At 34.4% G+C, this 20,090-nt stretch overlaps 2 protein-coding genes across 2 annotated transcripts; one reads left to right on the forward strand and one right to left on the reverse strand.

Annotated features, from left to right (window-relative positions):
• The first annotated feature begins 71 nt into the window (after nucleotides 1–71).
• On the forward strand, nucleotides 72–2,012 carry LOC123888114. Its single transcript, XM_045937079.1, has one exon. It carries the CDS (start codon nucleotides 72–74, stop codon nucleotides 2,010–2,012), a length of 1,941 nt encoding a protein of 646 aa, XP_045793035.1.
• Nucleotides 2,013–15,525: 13,513 nt separating this feature from the next.
• On the reverse strand, nucleotides 15,526–19,691 carry LOC123885043 (vacuolar protein sorting-associated protein 20 homolog 2-like). The gene is made up of 5 exons (XM_045934267.1): nucleotides 19,415–19,691; nucleotides 19,268–19,320; nucleotides 17,500–17,583; nucleotides 15,827–17,181; nucleotides 15,526–15,735 (listed from the first exon to the last, which is right to left on the reverse strand). Exons 2-4 carry the CDS (start codon nucleotides 19,280–19,282, stop codon nucleotides 16,954–16,956), a joined length of 327 nt encoding a protein of 108 aa, XP_045790223.1. The 5' UTR covers nucleotides 19,283–19,320; nucleotides 19,415–19,691; the 3' UTR covers nucleotides 15,526–15,735; nucleotides 15,827–16,953.
• Between the last annotated feature and the right edge of the window lie 399 nt (nucleotides 19,692–20,090).

The following is a 20,090-nucleotide window of genomic DNA, read 5'->3' on the forward strand; positions in this document are numbered from 1 at the left end:
GAATCTGATTCTGATTCTTACATAGTTTCTCTTTGCATACTTTATTTGATTCTAAACTTGCTTTTGATAACATGGCTGAACAAAGAACACTAAGGCAGCTTGCTGCTCCTGATGTCAATTACAATGGTCTATGCATCCAATATACTGACGTTGATATTCCTTTTGAATTGAAATCTGGTTTGATACACTTGTTGCCCAAGTTTCATGGTCTTGCAGGTGAGGATCCGCATAAGCATTTGAAGGAATTTCAAGTTGTTTGTTCTACACCATTGAGGCCTGAAGGTATAACAGAAGATCACATCAAGCTCAGAGCTTTTCCATTCTCGCTCCAGGGTGCTGCCAAAGATTGGCTGTACTATCTTGAGCCGAATTCTATCACAACTTGGAATGATTTGAAGAAGGTCTTTCTAGAGAGATACTTTCCCGCTTCTAGAGCTGCGTCAATCAGAAAAGAAATATGCGGCATTAGGCAGGGAAACGAATCATTGGCAGAATACTGGGAAAGATTCAAGCAGCTAGTTTCTAGTTGTCCTCAACACCAGATCACCGAGCAATTACTCATCCAGTATTTCTATGAGGGGTTGCTACCAATGGATAGAAACATTTTGGATGCTGCTAGTGGTGGAGCACTTGTTGATAAAACTCCAGCTGCTGCAAAGGCCTTGATCGAGAACATGTCACTCAACTCGCAACAGTTTACAACTAGAAATAATTCTGCAAGTGTGAATGAGGTTCAGTCTTCCTCTCCTTCCATCAAGGCGCTCGAAACCAAGTTTGATGCTAGAATTGATGAACTTACTTCCTTGGTGAAACAGTTGGCAGTTAATAGACCTCAAATAGCTAAAGTGTGCGGCATTTGTACTTCTACTGAACATCCAACCGACACATGTCCTATTCTGCAGGATGAAACAATAACTGAGCTACCTCAAGCATATGCAGCAGCAGCAGCCCTTTACAATCAGAACAGGTACAACAATCCTGACCTCTCCACCAACCAGTATCATCCTAGTTGGAGGAATCATCAAAACCTCAGATACGGTAATCAGTCACAGGCTGCAGCCCCCTCTGCCCCACCAGCCATCCCTTCACCTTCATTGGAGGACCTTGTCAAGCAAATGGCTACAAGTAACATACAGTACCAACAACGAACAGATGTTAGCATTCAGAACTTGACAACTCAGATGGGGCACATGACAACACAGATGGGACAAATGGCTAATGCAATAGGCCAATTACAAGCTCAGGGCTCTGGTAACCTTCCTGCACAAACAGTGCCGAATCCGAATGTGAATGTGAGTGCAATTACTTTGCGATCTGGAAGAGTGTCAGAACCAGCACCAGAGAAAAAGAAGAAGAAAACCGTTGCATCATCATCTGCTCCTGAACCTCCTTCTGTTACAACTGAGACCGAACCCGAAAAAGAAAGAGTATATGTGCCACCAATTCCTTTTCCTCAAAGGGTGCAGAAAAATATCAAGAAGACAGTTGAGGAAGACAAGGAGATTTTAGATGTATTCAGAAAATGTGCGGTTAACATTCCTCTCCTTGATGCAATTAAACAGATTCCTAAATATGCAAAATTCCTGAAAGACTTGTGCACACACAAGAGGAAGTTGAAGGGAAATGAGAGAGTCAGGTTGGGACGAAATGTTTCTGCTTTCATTCAGCCCAAAACTGGTTCCTCAGCTAATGTCTCAGTTCTCAGTCAAACCATGCCAGAAAAGTGTGATGATCCAGGAGTTTTTGCTATTCCCTGTTCCATTGGGGATCACAAGTTTGAAAATTGTATGCTTGATCTGGGAGCAGGTATTAATGTTATGCCTAGTTCTATTTATAATAACCTTGATCTTGGTCCTTTGCAGCCTACAGGTTTAATCGTACAATTAGCAAACAGGAGCAATGCCCGCCCTGCTGGGAAGGTAGAAGATGTCCTGGTGCAAGTTAATGACTTGATTCCACTACTACAAAAAAGGGCTTTTATAGCGTTTTTTTTTGGCTTTTATAGCATTTAAAAGCGCTATTGATGGATCCGCTATTATAGGTATCACGCCTATTATAACGTTTTCAAAAAGCGCTATTATAAGTATTAAAACGCTATAGTATAACTGATTACGCGTATTTTAATGCCTTTGTCAATAGGTTTTAATAGCGGTTTATGAGAAAAGCGCTATTAAAGGTTCCAGTTTTAATAGCGCCCGTGCATAAAGCGCTATAGTAAGGCTGTTTTTTCTAAACGTTTTATAGCGATTTATATGAAAGCGCTATTGTATGTCTTATGATTTTTTTTTTTTTTTTAATTCAACCTGGTGCTTTTTTTTTTTTTAATATATGTAACCTGGAGCTTAATTTTAAAATTTAAAATATAGCAAATAATATCAAGTACTTTATAGAGAATAAAAAGTACTTTTCCAATATATAACATGAGTAATATACATTTGGACTGATACAATATTCAAGCTGAGTACATAACTATCACCATCAAAAGAAACTCAATTATGCTAATATGCTAATACAAAGGTCCTTCCTATATATGATTCTCAACCTTAATAAGATAACAACCAGCACAAGACAACAAAATTGGTTTACTACAACGTGAATAATAACCTCCCAACAGACCATTTCTTGCAACTAGCTGATGAGTTCAGAACACCAAAGCAACCAAATTAAAATTAACCTAAGCATTCCTCTACCATTTCCCAAACCAAGCCAACACCTCTGATGTTTTCATGTAGTCCCTGAAAAATTAAAAATATACTCAATATAGTCAATATCTTGTGCTCATGACATATTGATCCAATAACTCATGTCTAATAGTGCAACTGAAACCTATAATAACAAAAGAGCAGAAAAACACTACGAAAGCATCACTCTCCAATTCCAAGCGTGACAAAGCACATAATGCAAATAGCTCAGGAAGACCTTAATTGATAAGGATGGAGATGGAGGTTCGACGAGATGGAACAACGACGGTCGCGGTCTCGCACAAACTAACCTATAACAAAATTAATTAACTATAATGAAATTAAAAAGAAAGGGGGAAAAACATAAACTAACTAATAACCAAAAGCTTTAATATCAATTAAGAGACATATAACCTGTAGTTGAGCTCTTCCATTTTGACATTCATATTAATTCTCACCTACACTCCACTTGGATACCTTAAGGTTTGTGCTGCATCATTTATATAACTTATTGATTCAAATGAAGCACCTTCGACAGAGACTGGGCATATAAGAATTGTTGCTGAATAGAGATTTATTCCATTTTCAATCTACAACCCTCGAATGCATGGCTTAATCATAACAGGACTTTCAAATGTCTTGAAACAAACACTATAATGAACATGAATGAGAATGTGAAGTTATTATTATCATGAAATTACTCATGTGATATGAATATAACAGGTTCTATTGAGGCATTTTAAAGTTATATAAAAACTTGTCAGCGCTTGGGATGTGCCAAATATATGCAAGACAAAAAATATACCCCTCAGTCTCTGCTAGAAGACAATACGTGAAAACTTTGATTGCTTTTGTATCTCTTTTTGTTTATTGTTTTTCTCACAATTCAACATGGTTATGTTCTCTGAGACTTATCTTAATTTACTAAAAGAAAAACAGCTAGATTACATTAGTGAGTGATACTTTGTTTCCATGACTAAAGAAGTCCAACATTAGAGAACATACCTTGACTAAAGAGTTCTCCGAATATAATAATAACCTTGAAGTAAAAGACCATGTGGATAGTAAAAGAGAAATCAGCATTTCTAAGACAAATTGGAATCACTGAAGTACATTAAAACAAGGCTCAAAGTACAAAGGGATATCTAAAACCCCTGCATACATTTGGTCGTTCTTCTGATTAGAGGAAAGGATCAACTAAAAGTGGACATGGAAATATGTATCGAACTTTTATTCTACAATAAACAAGCCCAAATCTAACACTTGAAATTTATAACAACACAAATAAATTTAATGAGAAACTTATGACATAGATAAAATGGTGAATGGAGTGCATTAACTTAATCAATTTAGGACATGTACAGTGTAACTAGAATAAGGCTAGATTAATAACTTCAACTCATACCTAGTACCTACATAAGTATATAGTAACCTAAATAGATGAGTGGAGTAGAGAAACTTGAAAGAGTAGGCATTCCAAACAACAAAATCAACAGATACTCACAATAGGATGGGCAAGTAGCTCTCGAAAGTTGTAGTTGTAGATGTTTTTTTGAACAAGGTAGTTGTAGATGTTATCTCCCAGCAGTGCAGGAATGCAAAATCCTAACAGATCACAAAAAAAAAGAACTGAATTGAAATGCAAAAAATTTGAACAGACTTATACAGTACAATTTGAAAAGTTACCGAATTTAGCCATCTTCCAAATTGTTATGAAACTGCCACATCTAGCCAAAACTGCCAACTGCAGAAAAACTTCAGTTCTGGAGCAGTAAAAGATAAACTCTTTAGTGTAGATTTCTAACCTCAAATTGATATATCCCTTGCATAAGAAAATGAGATTATAATGAATGTTCCAATACTAAACACAAATGCTGATCTTGAAACATCTTTCCACATTATTAAATCCACTGAAGAAGAGATTCATAAATAAGAATTATTATTATTAGTTGGTATAAATTGAATTGAATGAAAATTTGTAACACGCAATCACATAATTAAAGATGAGAGAGTCACCTAGACTCTGCAACTTGCTTTGGTTTTGTGGAAAAAGCTACTGTGTTCTTCTTCCTTTGGACCCAAACCTTAAAAATCAGTAACACAAATTTTTTTTATAAAAATAATAATAAGGTAAACAAATTAAACCCAAAAGTAAGAAATTGAAACTGAATATAATAATAGTTAAAGTGATCAAATGCCAAATCCTAACAGATTATAAAAAAAATGTGCATTCACTAATATCATATCATATATCATATATGCAGATAAATAGAAAATAAACCATAGACTACTATGAACTCTCATGTAACTCTCATGATTTGAGACAGCAAAAAAGGAATAAATATATCAACAAAACATTTCACAGTCAATAACATACCCGTTTGAGTGAATCAGAGAGTGACTCCACTGCTATGCATACTCAGTAATAGCTCGCATACACAGTTGGATCAATATATGTCATGTTGTCTAGTGGCTTACAGTTTCTCAATGACCCCTTTAAAAATAAGTCAAATTTAATGAGTCACTTTAAGTGCTCTGTCATACTACTTTGGTGTAAGAAGTGGAATAAGCTTCTATAGCAATTGAAAATTAGAGTAGATATGGAACAATGAACTAAAAATAAGTGCAATTGAAAATCACAAATTTAATATCTTCCACTAAAAATCACAATTGTAAACACACCACTACAGTTGAAAAAATAACAGGTGATTACCAACACCCAAAAACAACTTTGTCTTCTAAATTAAATCAATTTTGCAAATTCAATTGTAAGCATACCTTAATGACGGCAGTTTGAGTTGTGAAAGCATGGCGGCGAACGAGTACGACTATTGACGGTTAAATTCGTGGGTTATTGGATTAAGGTTCTTGGAGAGAAGATGATTTTTGGGTTATGGGTTAGGGTTCAAAGTGGTTTATGGGTTCTTGGATATTAGAATTGCCGAGTGTGATTGGAGAAGACGAGTTGAACGATTAATCTGGGAAACAACTTATCTGAGTTCCGATTGCTCTAACTTCAATTTATCTGGGAATCAACCTCTTTGAGTTCCGTTTGCTCTGAGTTTGATTACAGAGGACCGAGATTCCTTTGGGTTTGAAGCCACAAGACGATCGATTTTGAATCTTAGGGTTTGAGTTCAATGTTTGCTGGGAATGGTTTGAAGAAGTTAGAAGAACATTGATTTTTTTTTCTAGGGTTTGAATTCAATTTTTCCTTGAAGTGGATTGAAGATCGTGGTGATAAATTAGTGATAAATTTTTCCCTGCTTATTTATTTTTTTTTATGTGTTTTTTATTATATGATGATTTAGGAACCAAGGGACCAGGGTTCGACATCCACCCACCACAATTTTTATTTATTAATTTCATTTTACAATAGCGGTTATGTAAAACGCTATTATATGTACTTTGGGTCAAGGCTTTAACAGCGCTTTTTAGAAAGGCGCTATAATAAGGGCTCCGTTTAATCTTTTAATAGCATTTTCAAAAAAGCGCTATTAAATGGGCGCTATTAAAACTCTTTTTTGTAGTAGTGTTCTTCCTGCAGATTTCTACATTCTAGACATGGAGGGAGAAACTAATTCCAGCAGGGCACCCATCATTCTAGGCCGACCATTCATGAGAACGGCAAGAACAAAAGTTGATGTTTATGATGGAACCATGTCCATGGAGTTTGGCGACATTGTCGCTAAGTTTAACATTTTTGATGCCATGAAACATCCCGTGGAAGAACATTCTATTTTTTATATGGATTTAGTTACTAACACTAACCTTTGCTCTATTTGTGCTAAGATTGAATCTGATTTGCAGGATAATAACATTCATACAGGTGAAGTTGTTGTCAATGAGGCAGTCTGTACGGTTAAAGTTCTTGACATTCCGGCTGCCCCAACCAAACACTCCCATGATAAAGAAAAGACTACGCACTTCCATGATAAGATGATTTCCAAAAAGAAATTTTCTGTTGGCCAAAAAGTCTTGCTGTTTAAGTCTCGCCTGAAAGATATGGTTGGTAAGTTTCGATCCAAGTGGATTGGCCCCTTTGTCGTGACTAATGTTTTTCCTTCTGGTGCTATAGAAATTAAAAGTACAGGTACTGGCAAGGTTTTCAAAGCAAAAGGACAGCGGTTGAAGCTGCTCCATAAAAGTGTGGAAGGGCTTCCACCAAAACCACCAGACATAGAAGCACCAGCACCAGCCGCTACACCTTAGCCCCTCGGGTGTGTTCCTTCCTTTACTCTCACTTTATGTTTAGATTACATTGCGGACACTGTCTGGTTTAAGTGTGGGGGAGGGACATTTTACATTTACATTTACATTTTTGTGTTTTAAAAAAAAAATAAATAAATAAAAAAAATTGTCATGAGTAGTCACATGTTCTAAGGCTAGGGCAGATAACTGTAGGGTCAGTGAAATTTTTGGAGTTTTTTGTTTTGATACTTGACATGATAGTCTTTGCAACTTAATGCACAACTGCTTGAACACTGTCAAACTTAGTAATGTCTAGATAAACCTCTGAAATATTTATTCTTTAGACTAAGTTCTCTAATTTCAATATAATGGAGGGTATGATTAGAACTAAGTGTGGGGGAAAGGCTAGAGTAACAGATGGACCGATCATTGCTATTAATTGAGAAAAAGGGAAACTGCTTAAGAGCTAAAACTAATGAATATAATAAGTTCCTGTGCCTGAAACTGGAGGAACAAGTTCCTGTGCCCGAAACTGGAGGAACAAGTGCTGTGTAGGATGCTCTACTCTGAGTAACAGGTTGGACTTATTACAAGTAAGATCCCGTCAGGTGAAAAGGTGGAGTAGTACCTAAAGCTTAAAAACAATAAATAATAATAAACAATAATTCTTTTCAAAAAATAATAAACAATAATAAAGCTTGAAAGTAGTTGCCCCTGAGTTGATGTTGAAAAGCTTTGGATCTCTTGAAAAGAAATAGCCCCCCCCTAGTCTGAAATTCTGGTTAAATCTGAAATTATAGGAAAAGAATGACAGCTTAGCATCTAGAATGGTAGTTTCAGAGAGGGATCTTGACATTACTTTGGTTGACAGTGGGAGACAGTACACACACACACGCAAGATTATTATTGAAAGTTGATAGATAAGAATTGTGCCAATCTTTGAATTTTGACCCAAGGTTTGAAGCTTGAAACCTGGAATATGTTGACTGCTTGTGATTTGTTTTTAAGTTTTTCATTTGAGTTTTGCTCGGAGTGCAAAAGTTCAAGTGTGGGGGAATTTGATCAGTGCATTTTAATGCACATTCTTCTACTATTGTACTAGTGTATTCCTATGGTTTAATTTACTATTTTCACTATTTTAAGGTGTTTTTATATTTAAGTTTATTTCTAACTCTATTTTATTTTCGCACTTAATTTATGAATAAATAGCACTTTGACACCCTTCCGGTCCGCAGGTCATAACTGGAGTTACAAATATCGGATTGAGACGCGGGAAGATGCGTTGGAAAGCTGAGATCAAGAGCTACGACTTTTATGTTGAGGCCAAAACCCAGTTCGGAGCGCAAGTGTGTCAAATAATTGCGTTTATGTTCCAGACGAATTTAATTTCAGCACAACTTTATATTTTTCGGCCCAATTGTTTTAAGGCCCGTTCCATGTATTATTTAAACCGAAAAAAAGGCAGCTAGGGTTATTTTTCATTCTGATTTCACGAGAAACCAATCCCCAGAGCAGCCACTACCTTCATGGAGAACTAAACTTATTTTCAATCCATTGGTGTAAGGAATTTTGTTCTTGATTCTTGAGGTTCGGTTTTATTATCAATTCATATGTTTATGCTTATCATATATCAATTTTCGTGTCTCCTTCTTTATGTATGAGTTTGATACAATTGATGCTTAATTATTCTGTTTCATATTCATACTATCGAGACCATTCGAATTCATTCATCGCTTGTATAAATTAATTTGAATAGAAATTGATATATGCTTTTTCGCTTGTAAAAAGGGGCTGAATGAATTATTGTTATGATTTTATCTATGTTATCGGTGACGCTTGATCATCTCCATAGTCAATTGAACACGTTGGTGCTTAATCAACGATTCTTTATAGAATTGATTTTCGCTTGTTAAATTAGTTCCATAATCAGCCCAGCATAAACTAACGAACAATCTTATGAGAACCTAGGATAGATGATAAACAAGATTTCCTAAAACCAATGGATTGATTACTTTCACATTGATTAAATTCGTTATTGTTGTTACTGTTTTCAAAACCGAAAACCCCCAATTTGCAATCTTTAAATTGATTCTAACATTGTTAAACCGATTGTGAGTCCTTGCGAAACGACCAAGGTTACTACCTTGTACTACTTATTTTAAAATTATTTTGATCACGAAACGACGGTGATTACCCATCATTGGGGTACTCAAAGGGTTGGCTTTGTCCATGTTGAATCTTTTCAATACCCTTTCTGTATAGTTTGATTGATGTACCAATATACCATTTTTAGTATATTCAATTTGCAAACCAAGGCAGAATTTGGTTTTCCCCAAATCTTTCATTTCAAATTCTTTCTTTAAGTAATCTCTTGCTTCTTTAATTTCTTTATTGGTACCAATGATATTTAAATCATCAACATAGACAGCGATTATTACAAAACCAGATATTGTTTTTCTTATAAAAACACAAGGGCAAATAGGATTATTTACATAGCATTCTTTAAATAAATATTCACTCAGTCTATTATACCACATGCGTCCTGACTGCTTTAACCCGTATAATGACCTCTGCAACTTTATTGCATACGTCTCTCTAGGTTTTGAGTTTTCAGGCATCTTAAATCCTTCCGAGATTTTCATATATATGTCACTATCAAGTGATCCATACAAGTAAGCAGTAACAACATCCATGAGATACATGTCCAATTTGTTAAACACTGATAAACCAATTAAATAACGAAAAGTAATGGCATCCATAACAGGAGAATATGTTACCTCATAATCAATTCCTGGTCTTTGGGAAAAACCTTGTGCAACAAGACGAGCCTTGTATCTTACAATCTCATTTTTCTCATTTCGTTTTCTTACAAAGACCCACTTATACCCAACAAGTTTCACACCTTCAGGTATATCCACAATGGGTCCAAATACTTTTCGATTTTTAAGAGAGTTTAACTCAGTATTTATCGCATCTTTCCAATTTTTCCAATCATGTCTATTTTGACATTCATTCACAGTTTTGGGTTCAGGATCATCATTTTCATTTATGATTTCACATGCAATGGAGAACGAAAATATTTCATCAATGTTCATACCTTTTCGGCTCCACAGATTTCCTGTATTAACATAATTTATTGAAATCTCGAGATCATTCTTGTTATCAGCTTCATTATTAATGATCTCATTGTCATCATTTTGTGCTTCTTCGAGAGCACAATTTTCAATCATGGATTTGTTGTTATCTAGTGTCTTTTCAGGATCACTTTCAATCATATTCACCTTTTTTGTTTCTTTTCTTTTCCGGGGATTTTTGTCTTTGGATCCCATAGGTCGGCCACGCTTCAAGCGTGCCTTGGATGTACTTGCTACATCATTTGTTTTTGAAATATCAATTCTAGCTGGGACATTTATAGCTGGTACATGTGACATTGTCACTCTTTTCAAATCAATAAATGAATCTGGCAGTTGGTTTGCTAAATCTTGTAAGTGTATTATTTTCTTTACATTTTCTTCCCATGATTTATTATATGGGTCCAAATATAATAAAGATGGTACATACCATGTTATTTCATTTTCTATGTGTTTATTTTCTCCCCCTAGTGTTGGAAATTTTGTTTCATCAAAATGACAATCAGCAAATCTTGCCTGAAAAACATCACCTGTTAAAGGTTCAAGGTATCTAATAATAGACGGTGATTCATATCCTACATATATTCCCAATCTCCTTTGAGGTCCCATTTTTGTTCTTTGTGGTGGAGCTATTGGGACATATACTGCACAACCAAAAAATTTTAAATGGGAAATATTTGGTTCCTTACCAATTGCAAGCTGATAAGGGGTGTGTTTATGATCAGCACTCGGCCTTAGATGGATGAGTGCTGCAGCATGTAAAATTGCATGACCCCAAACAGTAACTGGTAGCTTAGTTCTCATTATTAATGGTCTAGCTATATATTGAAGACGTTTTATTAACGACTCAGCTAAGCCATTTTGTGTATGCACATGAGGAATAGGGTGTTCAACAGTGATTCCAACTGACATGCAATAATTATTGAATGATTCTGATGTAAATTCACCAGCATTGTCAAGTCTAATTTTCTTTATAGTATAATCAGGAAATTGTGCTCTTAATTTAATTATTTGTGCAAGAAATTTTGCAAATGCCATATCACGACTTGACAATAAACAAACATACGACCATCTACTAGATGCATCAATTAATACCATAAAATATCTGAATGGTCCAGACGGTGGATGGATAGGTCCACATATATCACCTTGAATCCTTTCAAGAAATGCAGGTGATTCTGTATGAATTTTGCCTGGTGAATGTTTTGTTATTAGTTTTCCAAGAGAACAGGCTTCACATGGTTTATCCTCTTTTGTAAACTTTAAACCTTTCAAAGGATGACCATGAGTACTCTCAATTATTTTTCGCATCATTGTTGAACCAGGGTGACCTAAACGGTCATGCCATAAAATCATAGTTTTGGGGTCTTCTTTTACTACCAAATTACATTCAATTTTATGTATATATGTATAATGTAATCCCGAAGGCAATTTTGGTAGCTTTTCTAAGGTTTTCTTCTTTCCAGAAATATTAGTAGTAATATTAATATATTTCATATTGGCTTCAGTTACAGTTTCAGTGTCAAACCCTTGACGATATATGTCATTAAAACTCAACAAATTTCTCTTTGATTTAGGAGAATATAAAGCATCATTAATGACAAATTTTGTTCCATTTGGTAACATGAACATAGCATTACCTGTCCCTTCTATTAAATCAGCAGGTCCTGAGATAGTATTTATCACACCTTTAGTAGAATTTAAATCATTGAAATATTTCTTACTTTTGAGGATCGTGTGGGTAGTTCCACTGTCCGGGATGCAAATGTCTTTGACATGTTCCATGTCTGACCTTCTTAAAATAAAATCAAGATTAAAGATAGGAAAACAATAAATCAATATAATACATTCAACATTATTATTCAATAACCAAATATTACACACTGCACACCACATAAGTCATACATATTATTAAATAATTCAAGCACACCACACAAGTCACACATATTATTAAGTAATACAAGCACACCACACATTATTCAAATACATATTTAATTAGTTACTTAATTCATATTCACTTCATTTTCTTCTTCAACAAAATCAGCAGCCTCAAGGTAGGTAGTATCATTATTGGGTTCAACTTCATTAAAATTTATTTCCTTTCCCTTTTCTTCAACAGATGCCCTGTATTTTTTACACAGGTGTTCTGTTGTCCTACACGTCTTAGACCAATGTCCATTCTTTTCACATCTAAAACAGATATCATCACGGTTCCTTGAGGGACCTTCTTGGATATATTTACCTTTACCTTGATGATTCTTATTATTTTGGTCATATTTAGGAGGCCTATAATTATTCACATATCCTCGTCCACGACCTCTACCACGAAAGTGGTTTCGACCGTGATTTCTGCCTCGACCATCAAAATGAGTTTTACCCCCTCGTCCTTTATGACGATTATGGCCACCACGCCCACGATTAAATGTTGTTGCATTTATTTCGGGGTATGCTATTGTTCCTGTGGGACGTGTCTGGTGATTTTTTATCAAGAGCTCATTGTTTTGTTCTGCCACCAAAAGAGCTGCGACCAAATCAGAGTACTCAGTAAATCCCCTCATTCTATATTGTTGTTGCAACAATACTTGGGATGCATGGAAAGTTGAAAATGTTTTTTCCAATTTCTGTTCTTCAGTTATAGCCACACCGCAAAATTCTAATTGTGCAATAATTTGGTGCATGGCAGAGTTATATGCAACAACACTTTTATAATCTTGGAACTTTAATTTGTTCCACTGATCCATTAATGAAGGTAACAGGACTTTCCTCTGATGTCCAAATCTTGCCTTAAGTTTGTCCCATAGTATTTTGGGATCTTTGGCATTTGAATATTCTGTTTGTAATCCATCATCAAGGTGGTGTTTAATTATCCGATTTACTTTCGATTTTTTCATTGCTAATTCCTGTGAGTCAGCTGTTTGCACCCCTGCATTATCTCCTTCTAGAATTTTATCGAGCCCCTCACATGCAAGGTACTCAGTTAAGTTGTTGTTCCATGTTATGTAATTATCTCCGGTTATGTTTAGAATTTTGAAATGATGCTTAACGTTTGACATGTTTATATCTAAAATACAAAAGAACACAATCAATTTTTTTAATGTATAAACTATGACAAAAAAATAAATTATTTTATTCAATAGCTATGATTACAAAAACCATGATTCTATCAGCTAATAAACCAGGCTAATACTAGTAATGGTAAAACAACAAATATTGTTACTATTATAAAAGGTTCTCCTAATTCTTCATATTTGGTGATCCAGAAGATGAAAAACATAAAGACAAGTAGAGTGATAAGCATAAGAAAAAATTTAAACATTTTGGAAAGATGAGTAAAAGTTTGAGAATGGTATGAAAACTTATGAGTGAAGGTGAAGTATTTATAGGGTGAATTTTATGAAGTGTCCGTTACGTTACCGTTGGGTTTGTGGCCGTTGGGAGATAGTGGAAAAATGTAAGCTTTTACTGTTCATGGCCGTTATGTGGCCGTTAGGGCATATGAGAAAAGTGTTAAATTTTATTGTTTGTTACCGTTGGGAATGAGTAAAAATATTCTAAGTGTGTTAAAAATCATCTAGCTCTTAAGATGCACAGATGGAGAGAACAATATGTAAAGTTATATGATAATAACTTTAAATAATATCAAATTTCAAAATCTTAATTATAAGTCTTTCGTGAAATAATATTATTGACTGAGATTTTAGTCTTCCATTAAGAATTAAAGTTAGCAATATTATAGATGTGGATTTTAGTCTTCCATTTAATATGAAGATTAGCATTATAGATGGGGTTTTTGGACACCTCCATTAAGTATAAAAGTTAGTCATACATATGGGGTTTTAATCCTCCACTAAGTATGAAAGTTAGTAATATAGATGGGGTTTTGAATACCTCCATTAAGTATAAAAGTTAGTCATACATATGGGGTTTTAATCCTCCATTAAGTATGAAAGTTAGTAATATAGATGGGGTTTTGAATACCTCCATTAAGTATAAAAGTTAGTCATACATATGGGGTTTTAATCCTCCATTAAGTATGAAAGTTAGTAATATAAATGGGGTTTTAAATACCTCCATGGAAATTAGTATTATTAATCAAAAATTATCTTTTGTGATATTATGGGGATTTTAGACCTCCACACAAAACTTAAATAATATTCACACTTATTATAAAGTTCTTGACAAGTTGTGAGTTTTCTATAATAAGTGGGTAAAGTAGTAGTAATAATAATAATAATAATAGCCACTCTAGTTATAAATCACTTGACAAATTGTCAGTTCTCTATAACGGGGCGAATAATAATTATAATTATCATAAGATTAAAGTAATAAGGATAGATGATATATACCTAGTGGTGGTAAATCACTTCCGATAGAAACGATCGTGCTGATAACGTGTTGAGAAAATCAAATATTTAAGTATCCTTTAAAGGACTAATATAATGATATAAATTACTAATGTAGTTATAATACTATAAATATATATTATACTAATTATGAGAATGAAGAGAATGGAGAATTTTGGATGAGATTACTTATTGCTCTCAAAGTGTGTTTTACATGATCCAAGGGGTGATATTTATACTACTAAAATTATGAATACAATAACTTAGATTTACTATTGCAAGTTGACATTTACATTGATAATTTTACATTACTATTTTAAGTTGACATTATAGATAGATATTTCAACATTAATAGTAACCAATGTCTTTCAAGATAATTTTGTTGATTTTCCAATTTATTATAACAATGACAACTTATTGCAACACTGGGTGTATAAAATATTTGACACTGTTGTGGTGCTATTTTACCAATAAAAATGTTGATTTGAAACATAGTTTCACCCTAGTATGAATTTTTTTATTGGCCATGAAACCGATAAAATTGTCTTGATAAACTTCAATCTTTTTTTTTTTCTTTTCCAAAAGGAGTTGTAGCAAAGTGCTACTATCTCAAAATACATATCAGTAACATTAGAGAGATGTACAAAAATGGAGGGGGATTAGACTAAAACCTCCAAACATCTTAACATAGTCTAAAACTAGGTTTTCCCAATCTATTATCAACAAAATAACTCATAACTAGTCGGCCACCCGTGCGTTGCACGGGTTCAGCGGAACACCATTTATATATCAATCATGGATGTTATCAATCATGGATGTTGTTGACCATGGTAAATTAAACAACCACATTATTATTTGGCCCGTGGGTTGCACCGGTTTGGAGTAAAGCCATATATATAACAATCATGGATGCTATGAGCCAAAATTAAGCAAATTTGTTCATCTCACATCTAGGGTTGAACTGCAATTTAATTGCAAGATCATTCATCGTATAAGGTGTCGTGCCTAGTGGAAAGAAAACATAGGCACTTAGTTGAAAGTGGTCTCACCTTGCTATCACAAGCCAACTAACCTATGAAATACTGGGATCATGCCTGTTTTCCTTATAAAGAGAGTTCCTACATCTGTGTTGGAGAATAAGTCATCCTACTACATTCATCCAAATAAACAACCCCGCTATAAGGCGCAAAATATGATCATTAAGATGAAGCATTCCAAAAAGCATAAAATTCAAGTTTGGTACAGATATTACAACACAAGATTAAAAACAAAGAAAAGCAAGATAGTTCTAAAGTTAAATAGTGGGAATTCTAGAGCATATAATGATACTGACTTTGATAGAATATCTTCCGACTGCTGGATGTTGAATGAGCATAGAGTGCTTGATTCCTTGCATATTCATTATTTGAAAATTCAGTAGTAAAACAAACAAATGAAAAATAAGAGATAAAATAGCAACCATTTGTTTAGTGGTATGTACCTAGCAAAGGGGTGCAACTTTGATTCCACCTGTTTTATTCATCTCATTTATTCTACCACTTTTTCCAATTTAATAACTATCTCTTCTCTTTAATCTTCACTTCATTCCATTTGCTATATTTGCTACTACATATTTATCATCATTTGCCTTTCCATCGTGTCAACTTCTTAATCTGAAATAATTGCAGGGCATTGATGTTGAGTAGACATGAAGGTTAAGAAAGTAAACAAAAATTTGATGTAAATAGAAACTTATAGAATTATCATATTGAAGCTATGACAAATATGTCAATATGTCTCCACTTGCACAGCCCTTGCAACTCCACGAGGGTTTCAAGAACAGAAAACCAAAAACAAACCCTCCTCCTGATACTTGAATTGATGTTCAATCAGTCTCCACTTGCACAGCCCTTGCAACCACAGTGAACGCATTCTATAACCTTCTCCTCCCTAAGTTGTTTTGGTACTCTGCAAACACAGGTGGTGGCAAAATTGTGATCGCGTGGCTGCATGCACCTTAAGCAGCATAGACATTCATAACCAGGCTGCAAATCAAAAACAAAAACATAGTATAAGTGCTCAAATCCAAGAAAGTATAGTAATAATATTACACTGGTAGAATAATTAGTAGTGGTAGACAATATGTGATATATTCCTTCATATTTGTTATATATATATCTCTTTTATCATCTTCAATTCTTTCTCTTGTAATAGCTTTTCTAATCATTTTACACCTCTCTTTTACAATAATTCTGCAAGGCAAAGAGAAAACAAAGGAAAACATGAGATATCCAAAGAAAAATGAAAATAAATGCATTCCACATTTTGGCCAACCATGCTAACCTCCAACTTTAATTGGCAAAAAAGCTCAGTCTATTACAACACAAAAGAAGTAGTTCTTAACACATACTAAACTTGCAATTTATTTCCTTAACTCATAAGCTAAACCAAGATAAACACATTTCTTCTATGTTTTTCATACTTTAATTTCAGCAGCAAAGTCTACATAACCTAAGCTAAAACAGATTTGAAGACAAAAGGTTTGTCTTTAGATGCTAAAATAAAATCAACAAACACAAATACCCTTCATACTATTTCATAATCCACTAAAAGCAGTAGACATATAAACTAAAACTTTGCAAGTTTATTAAATTCCTCATTCTTCAAGCAAGGAACATCAGCAGAAACAGCTTCAATCTTTCTTTTAAGGGATTTTAGTTCAACTTGTAAACCTTCCTTTACAGGGTAATCAATTGTATCATTGGCCAGCTTCTGCCCATCACAGCTATATGCAGAGTCATTCAAGCTTGGATCTTCACTAAAATCTGGTAGAACAATGATACTTGAGGATGAAAGCTGCACAAAAAAAATCCATAAAGAATGATAAATAAAAACTCAAAACCAAACATCTGGTATAACATATATAGCTTCTTAAAAATTAAAAGTAAATTCATAAAGAAACTTACACTGCTATCAAAATCAGTAAAAAACTTATCAAAGAACATATCAACCAAAAATACATCATTGCAAATACCCAGAACTTTGAAGTACCTAGAATCTCCTTTGCCTTCGACCTTAGATTTTCAACATTGAAGAGAATCGGCTCGCCATAAATAACCTCCATTTCATCTGGAAACAACAATACAAAATCATAAAAATTGAAAATCCATGTACCTGGGTTTCCAAGTTCTCAAACTCTGCCAAAACTTCCTCTTCATCTTCTACTGATAATTCCTCCCCAAGTATTGCATAAATTTCCTTCAAATTCAACAAAATAATGTAAACCATCAGCAAGTTTCAATCCCTGCATAATAAGGAAATCAATATCATTACACAAAATATAAACCAACATAGAACTATGGCCACACTACGTAGAGTTCTGCAACATAAACTATACTATTAATACAACATAGCATCGAGTTAACAGTGGAAGCTCAATCAGCAATTAGAGTTAAATTTCCTGGGCTTGGACGACTCTCCGACACAGAAAGCTTGATTGAGGTACTGTCTTCCATAAAAATGCAGGAGATGGGAATTGCCAAAGAAAAAGTAGCAGCTAAATAGTAACAACACAAACTGAGTAACTCAAGCCCAGCATCCTTAGGCCAATATAATTTATAGAAACTATTTAGACATTATAAAATTATGTGAACTTTCTAATTTCATTTACATATATGTTTCCCTCACGTCTCTCACGGCTTTCTACCAAATATCTTGTCCAGTTTCAAACATTCATAATTTCCATCTCACCGCTCTCACCCCCTCAATTTCGAATTTCAAAGTATATGGACTCTTGTTATTTTTTAAACTTGCAGCTAGACTACATTCAATTGCTCTTGTTCAAAACCAACACAAGTGTTATTAGAATTTAAGTTCTGTATTATGCAAGGCAACATCAAATAGCCATGAGCCTAAACCAAGTCCCTTAAACATTTTTAGCAGCAAAACTGAGCATAATAATGGCACTGTGGTTCTCACAAAATGATGAAAATAAGCAGTAACATAAGTATTTCAACATGAAATCAGCAGACATCATCTGGTTAAAGTAATCTTAGTGTTGCAAGACTATAAATCCTAGTAATTAGCTGTGATTTAACTGATAATAATTACATTCATTCCACAGTAAAAAAAGGTGCAACTAACTGATAACCATGTTCAGCCACATACTCAATGCCCTCTTGAAAGACCAAATTCAATGGCCTCTTGAAATACCAAATTTTAGTTACTTGCAAAATACTCCTTCACTTGAAAAAATCCAATTCAAAACTTTCATTTATCAGACAATGTTCAAAGCTTTCACTTATAGCACAATGCTTCATGACAGCATGTATTAAGGATAATATGAGAGTCTATATAAAACTAACTTTAAAGAAGATAGCAAAGCTCACAACACAAGATCACCAATTTTATTTAATAAGTAGCATCAGTGCATCACCATCCACCATAACCACCACACATCACCACCACCTCCAATCTTCAACCATCCTCACCAAGAAAAAAAAAAGCAACGGAAAAAAAAAACAAATAAATAGAGCATAGAAATTAAGATCGAACCAGAGAAAGAAGGAGCAAGAAGTTGTAGTCCTGCTACCTTAGGTATATATCAATCACTACATCTTTAAAAAACCACCTCGTAACACTATTCCCAGATTTATGAAATATCTGAGAACAAAAAGAAAATAAAAGAGCAACCCTCATAACCGTAACTTAAGCAAAGAAAATTGGCAACTAAAAACCTAAGGTTTTTCCACAAACAAAAAGAATGCCTATGCTTTATTCAATTCTATATTTGATAACCCTAGTTTTGAGAGGTGAAAGGTGAAACAACAATCTATCAAAGCCAAATACTTATACCAAATTAAAAATCCAGAATATTCAGAATTCACAATCACAAAGTCAATTATGAGTATTTAATTTATGCAATTGAAACCTATATTCTTACCGGTGGTGCGATCATAAATTCCGACTTGATTGCAACCTTAATGCCCAACCCTACTGCAAAAATCAACAAACAAAGTTAAAAAAAAAAAAGTAATTGAAATAGAGGAAGTAAAATCGAAGAATGATAAGAGAGAAAGAGACCACAAACCGCCACAAGAACTCTCTCGGCCGGAACTCCTCCTCCTCGCCGGAACTTCTCTCCTGCCGGCAAATATTTTCTCACTCGGCAACTCCCTCACTCTCAGGAGTGGTTGATTTGTAGATGGTGGTGGAGGTTGTTGTGTGGATGTTATGGTGAAGGATGAGATGGAGAGTGCAGAGAGAAAGAGAGATGAAAGTGTGAGAGGAAGGTGAGAAAGAGCAGAGCGTACGAGAGAGAGGGGGAAGAGAGAGAAAAAAAACTTCACAAATGAGAAAAATTGGGAAATCAATCATAAAATCACAGTTGTTTCCATAAACCACTTCTGCCAGTTGTTTGCATAAACCAGCAATACCTGTTGTTTGCATAAACCAGCAATTATAGGAGAGGTCCACATGAGACATCTGGCAAAAAATTATTTGAATGAATGCAAACCTAGAGGATGGAGATAGATGTCAAAGGCTAATTGGGTAAAGATTAGGGTTTCAAATAAGCAAAGATTTAGGGCTTCCAATACAGCCTTGTAACCTAGGTGTGTCAAAATTTTATTGGATGATAGAAAAATATGGCAAAGCACTATTGGGTGAAGATTAGGGTTGCAAGTTAGCAAAGGAATTAGGGCTGACAAATCAGCCTTGCTTTTAGTATAATAAGATTTGAGTAGGTATATCATACCAAATAGTGA

The sequence above is a fragment of the Trifolium pratense genome, linkage group LG1 (assembly GCF_020283565.1).
Source record: "Trifolium pratense cultivar HEN17-A07 linkage group LG1, ARS_RC_1.1, whole genome shotgun sequence".
Lineage (NCBI taxonomy): Eukaryota > Viridiplantae > Streptophyta > Magnoliopsida > Fabales > Fabaceae > Trifolium > Trifolium pratense.

Bases quoted from the DNA above. Each gene is read 5' to 3' on its own strand.
- LOC123885043 (XM_045934267.1), bottom strand. The intron at 17,182-17,499 runs GTACATGGATTT...TTTTTTGTGCAG, and splicing joins TTGAGAACTTGGAAACCCAG to CTTTCATCCTCAAGTATCAT.
- LOC123888114 (XM_045937079.1), top strand. From the start codon at position 72: ATGGCTGAACAAAGAACACTAAGGCAGCTTGCTGCTCCTGATGTCAAT.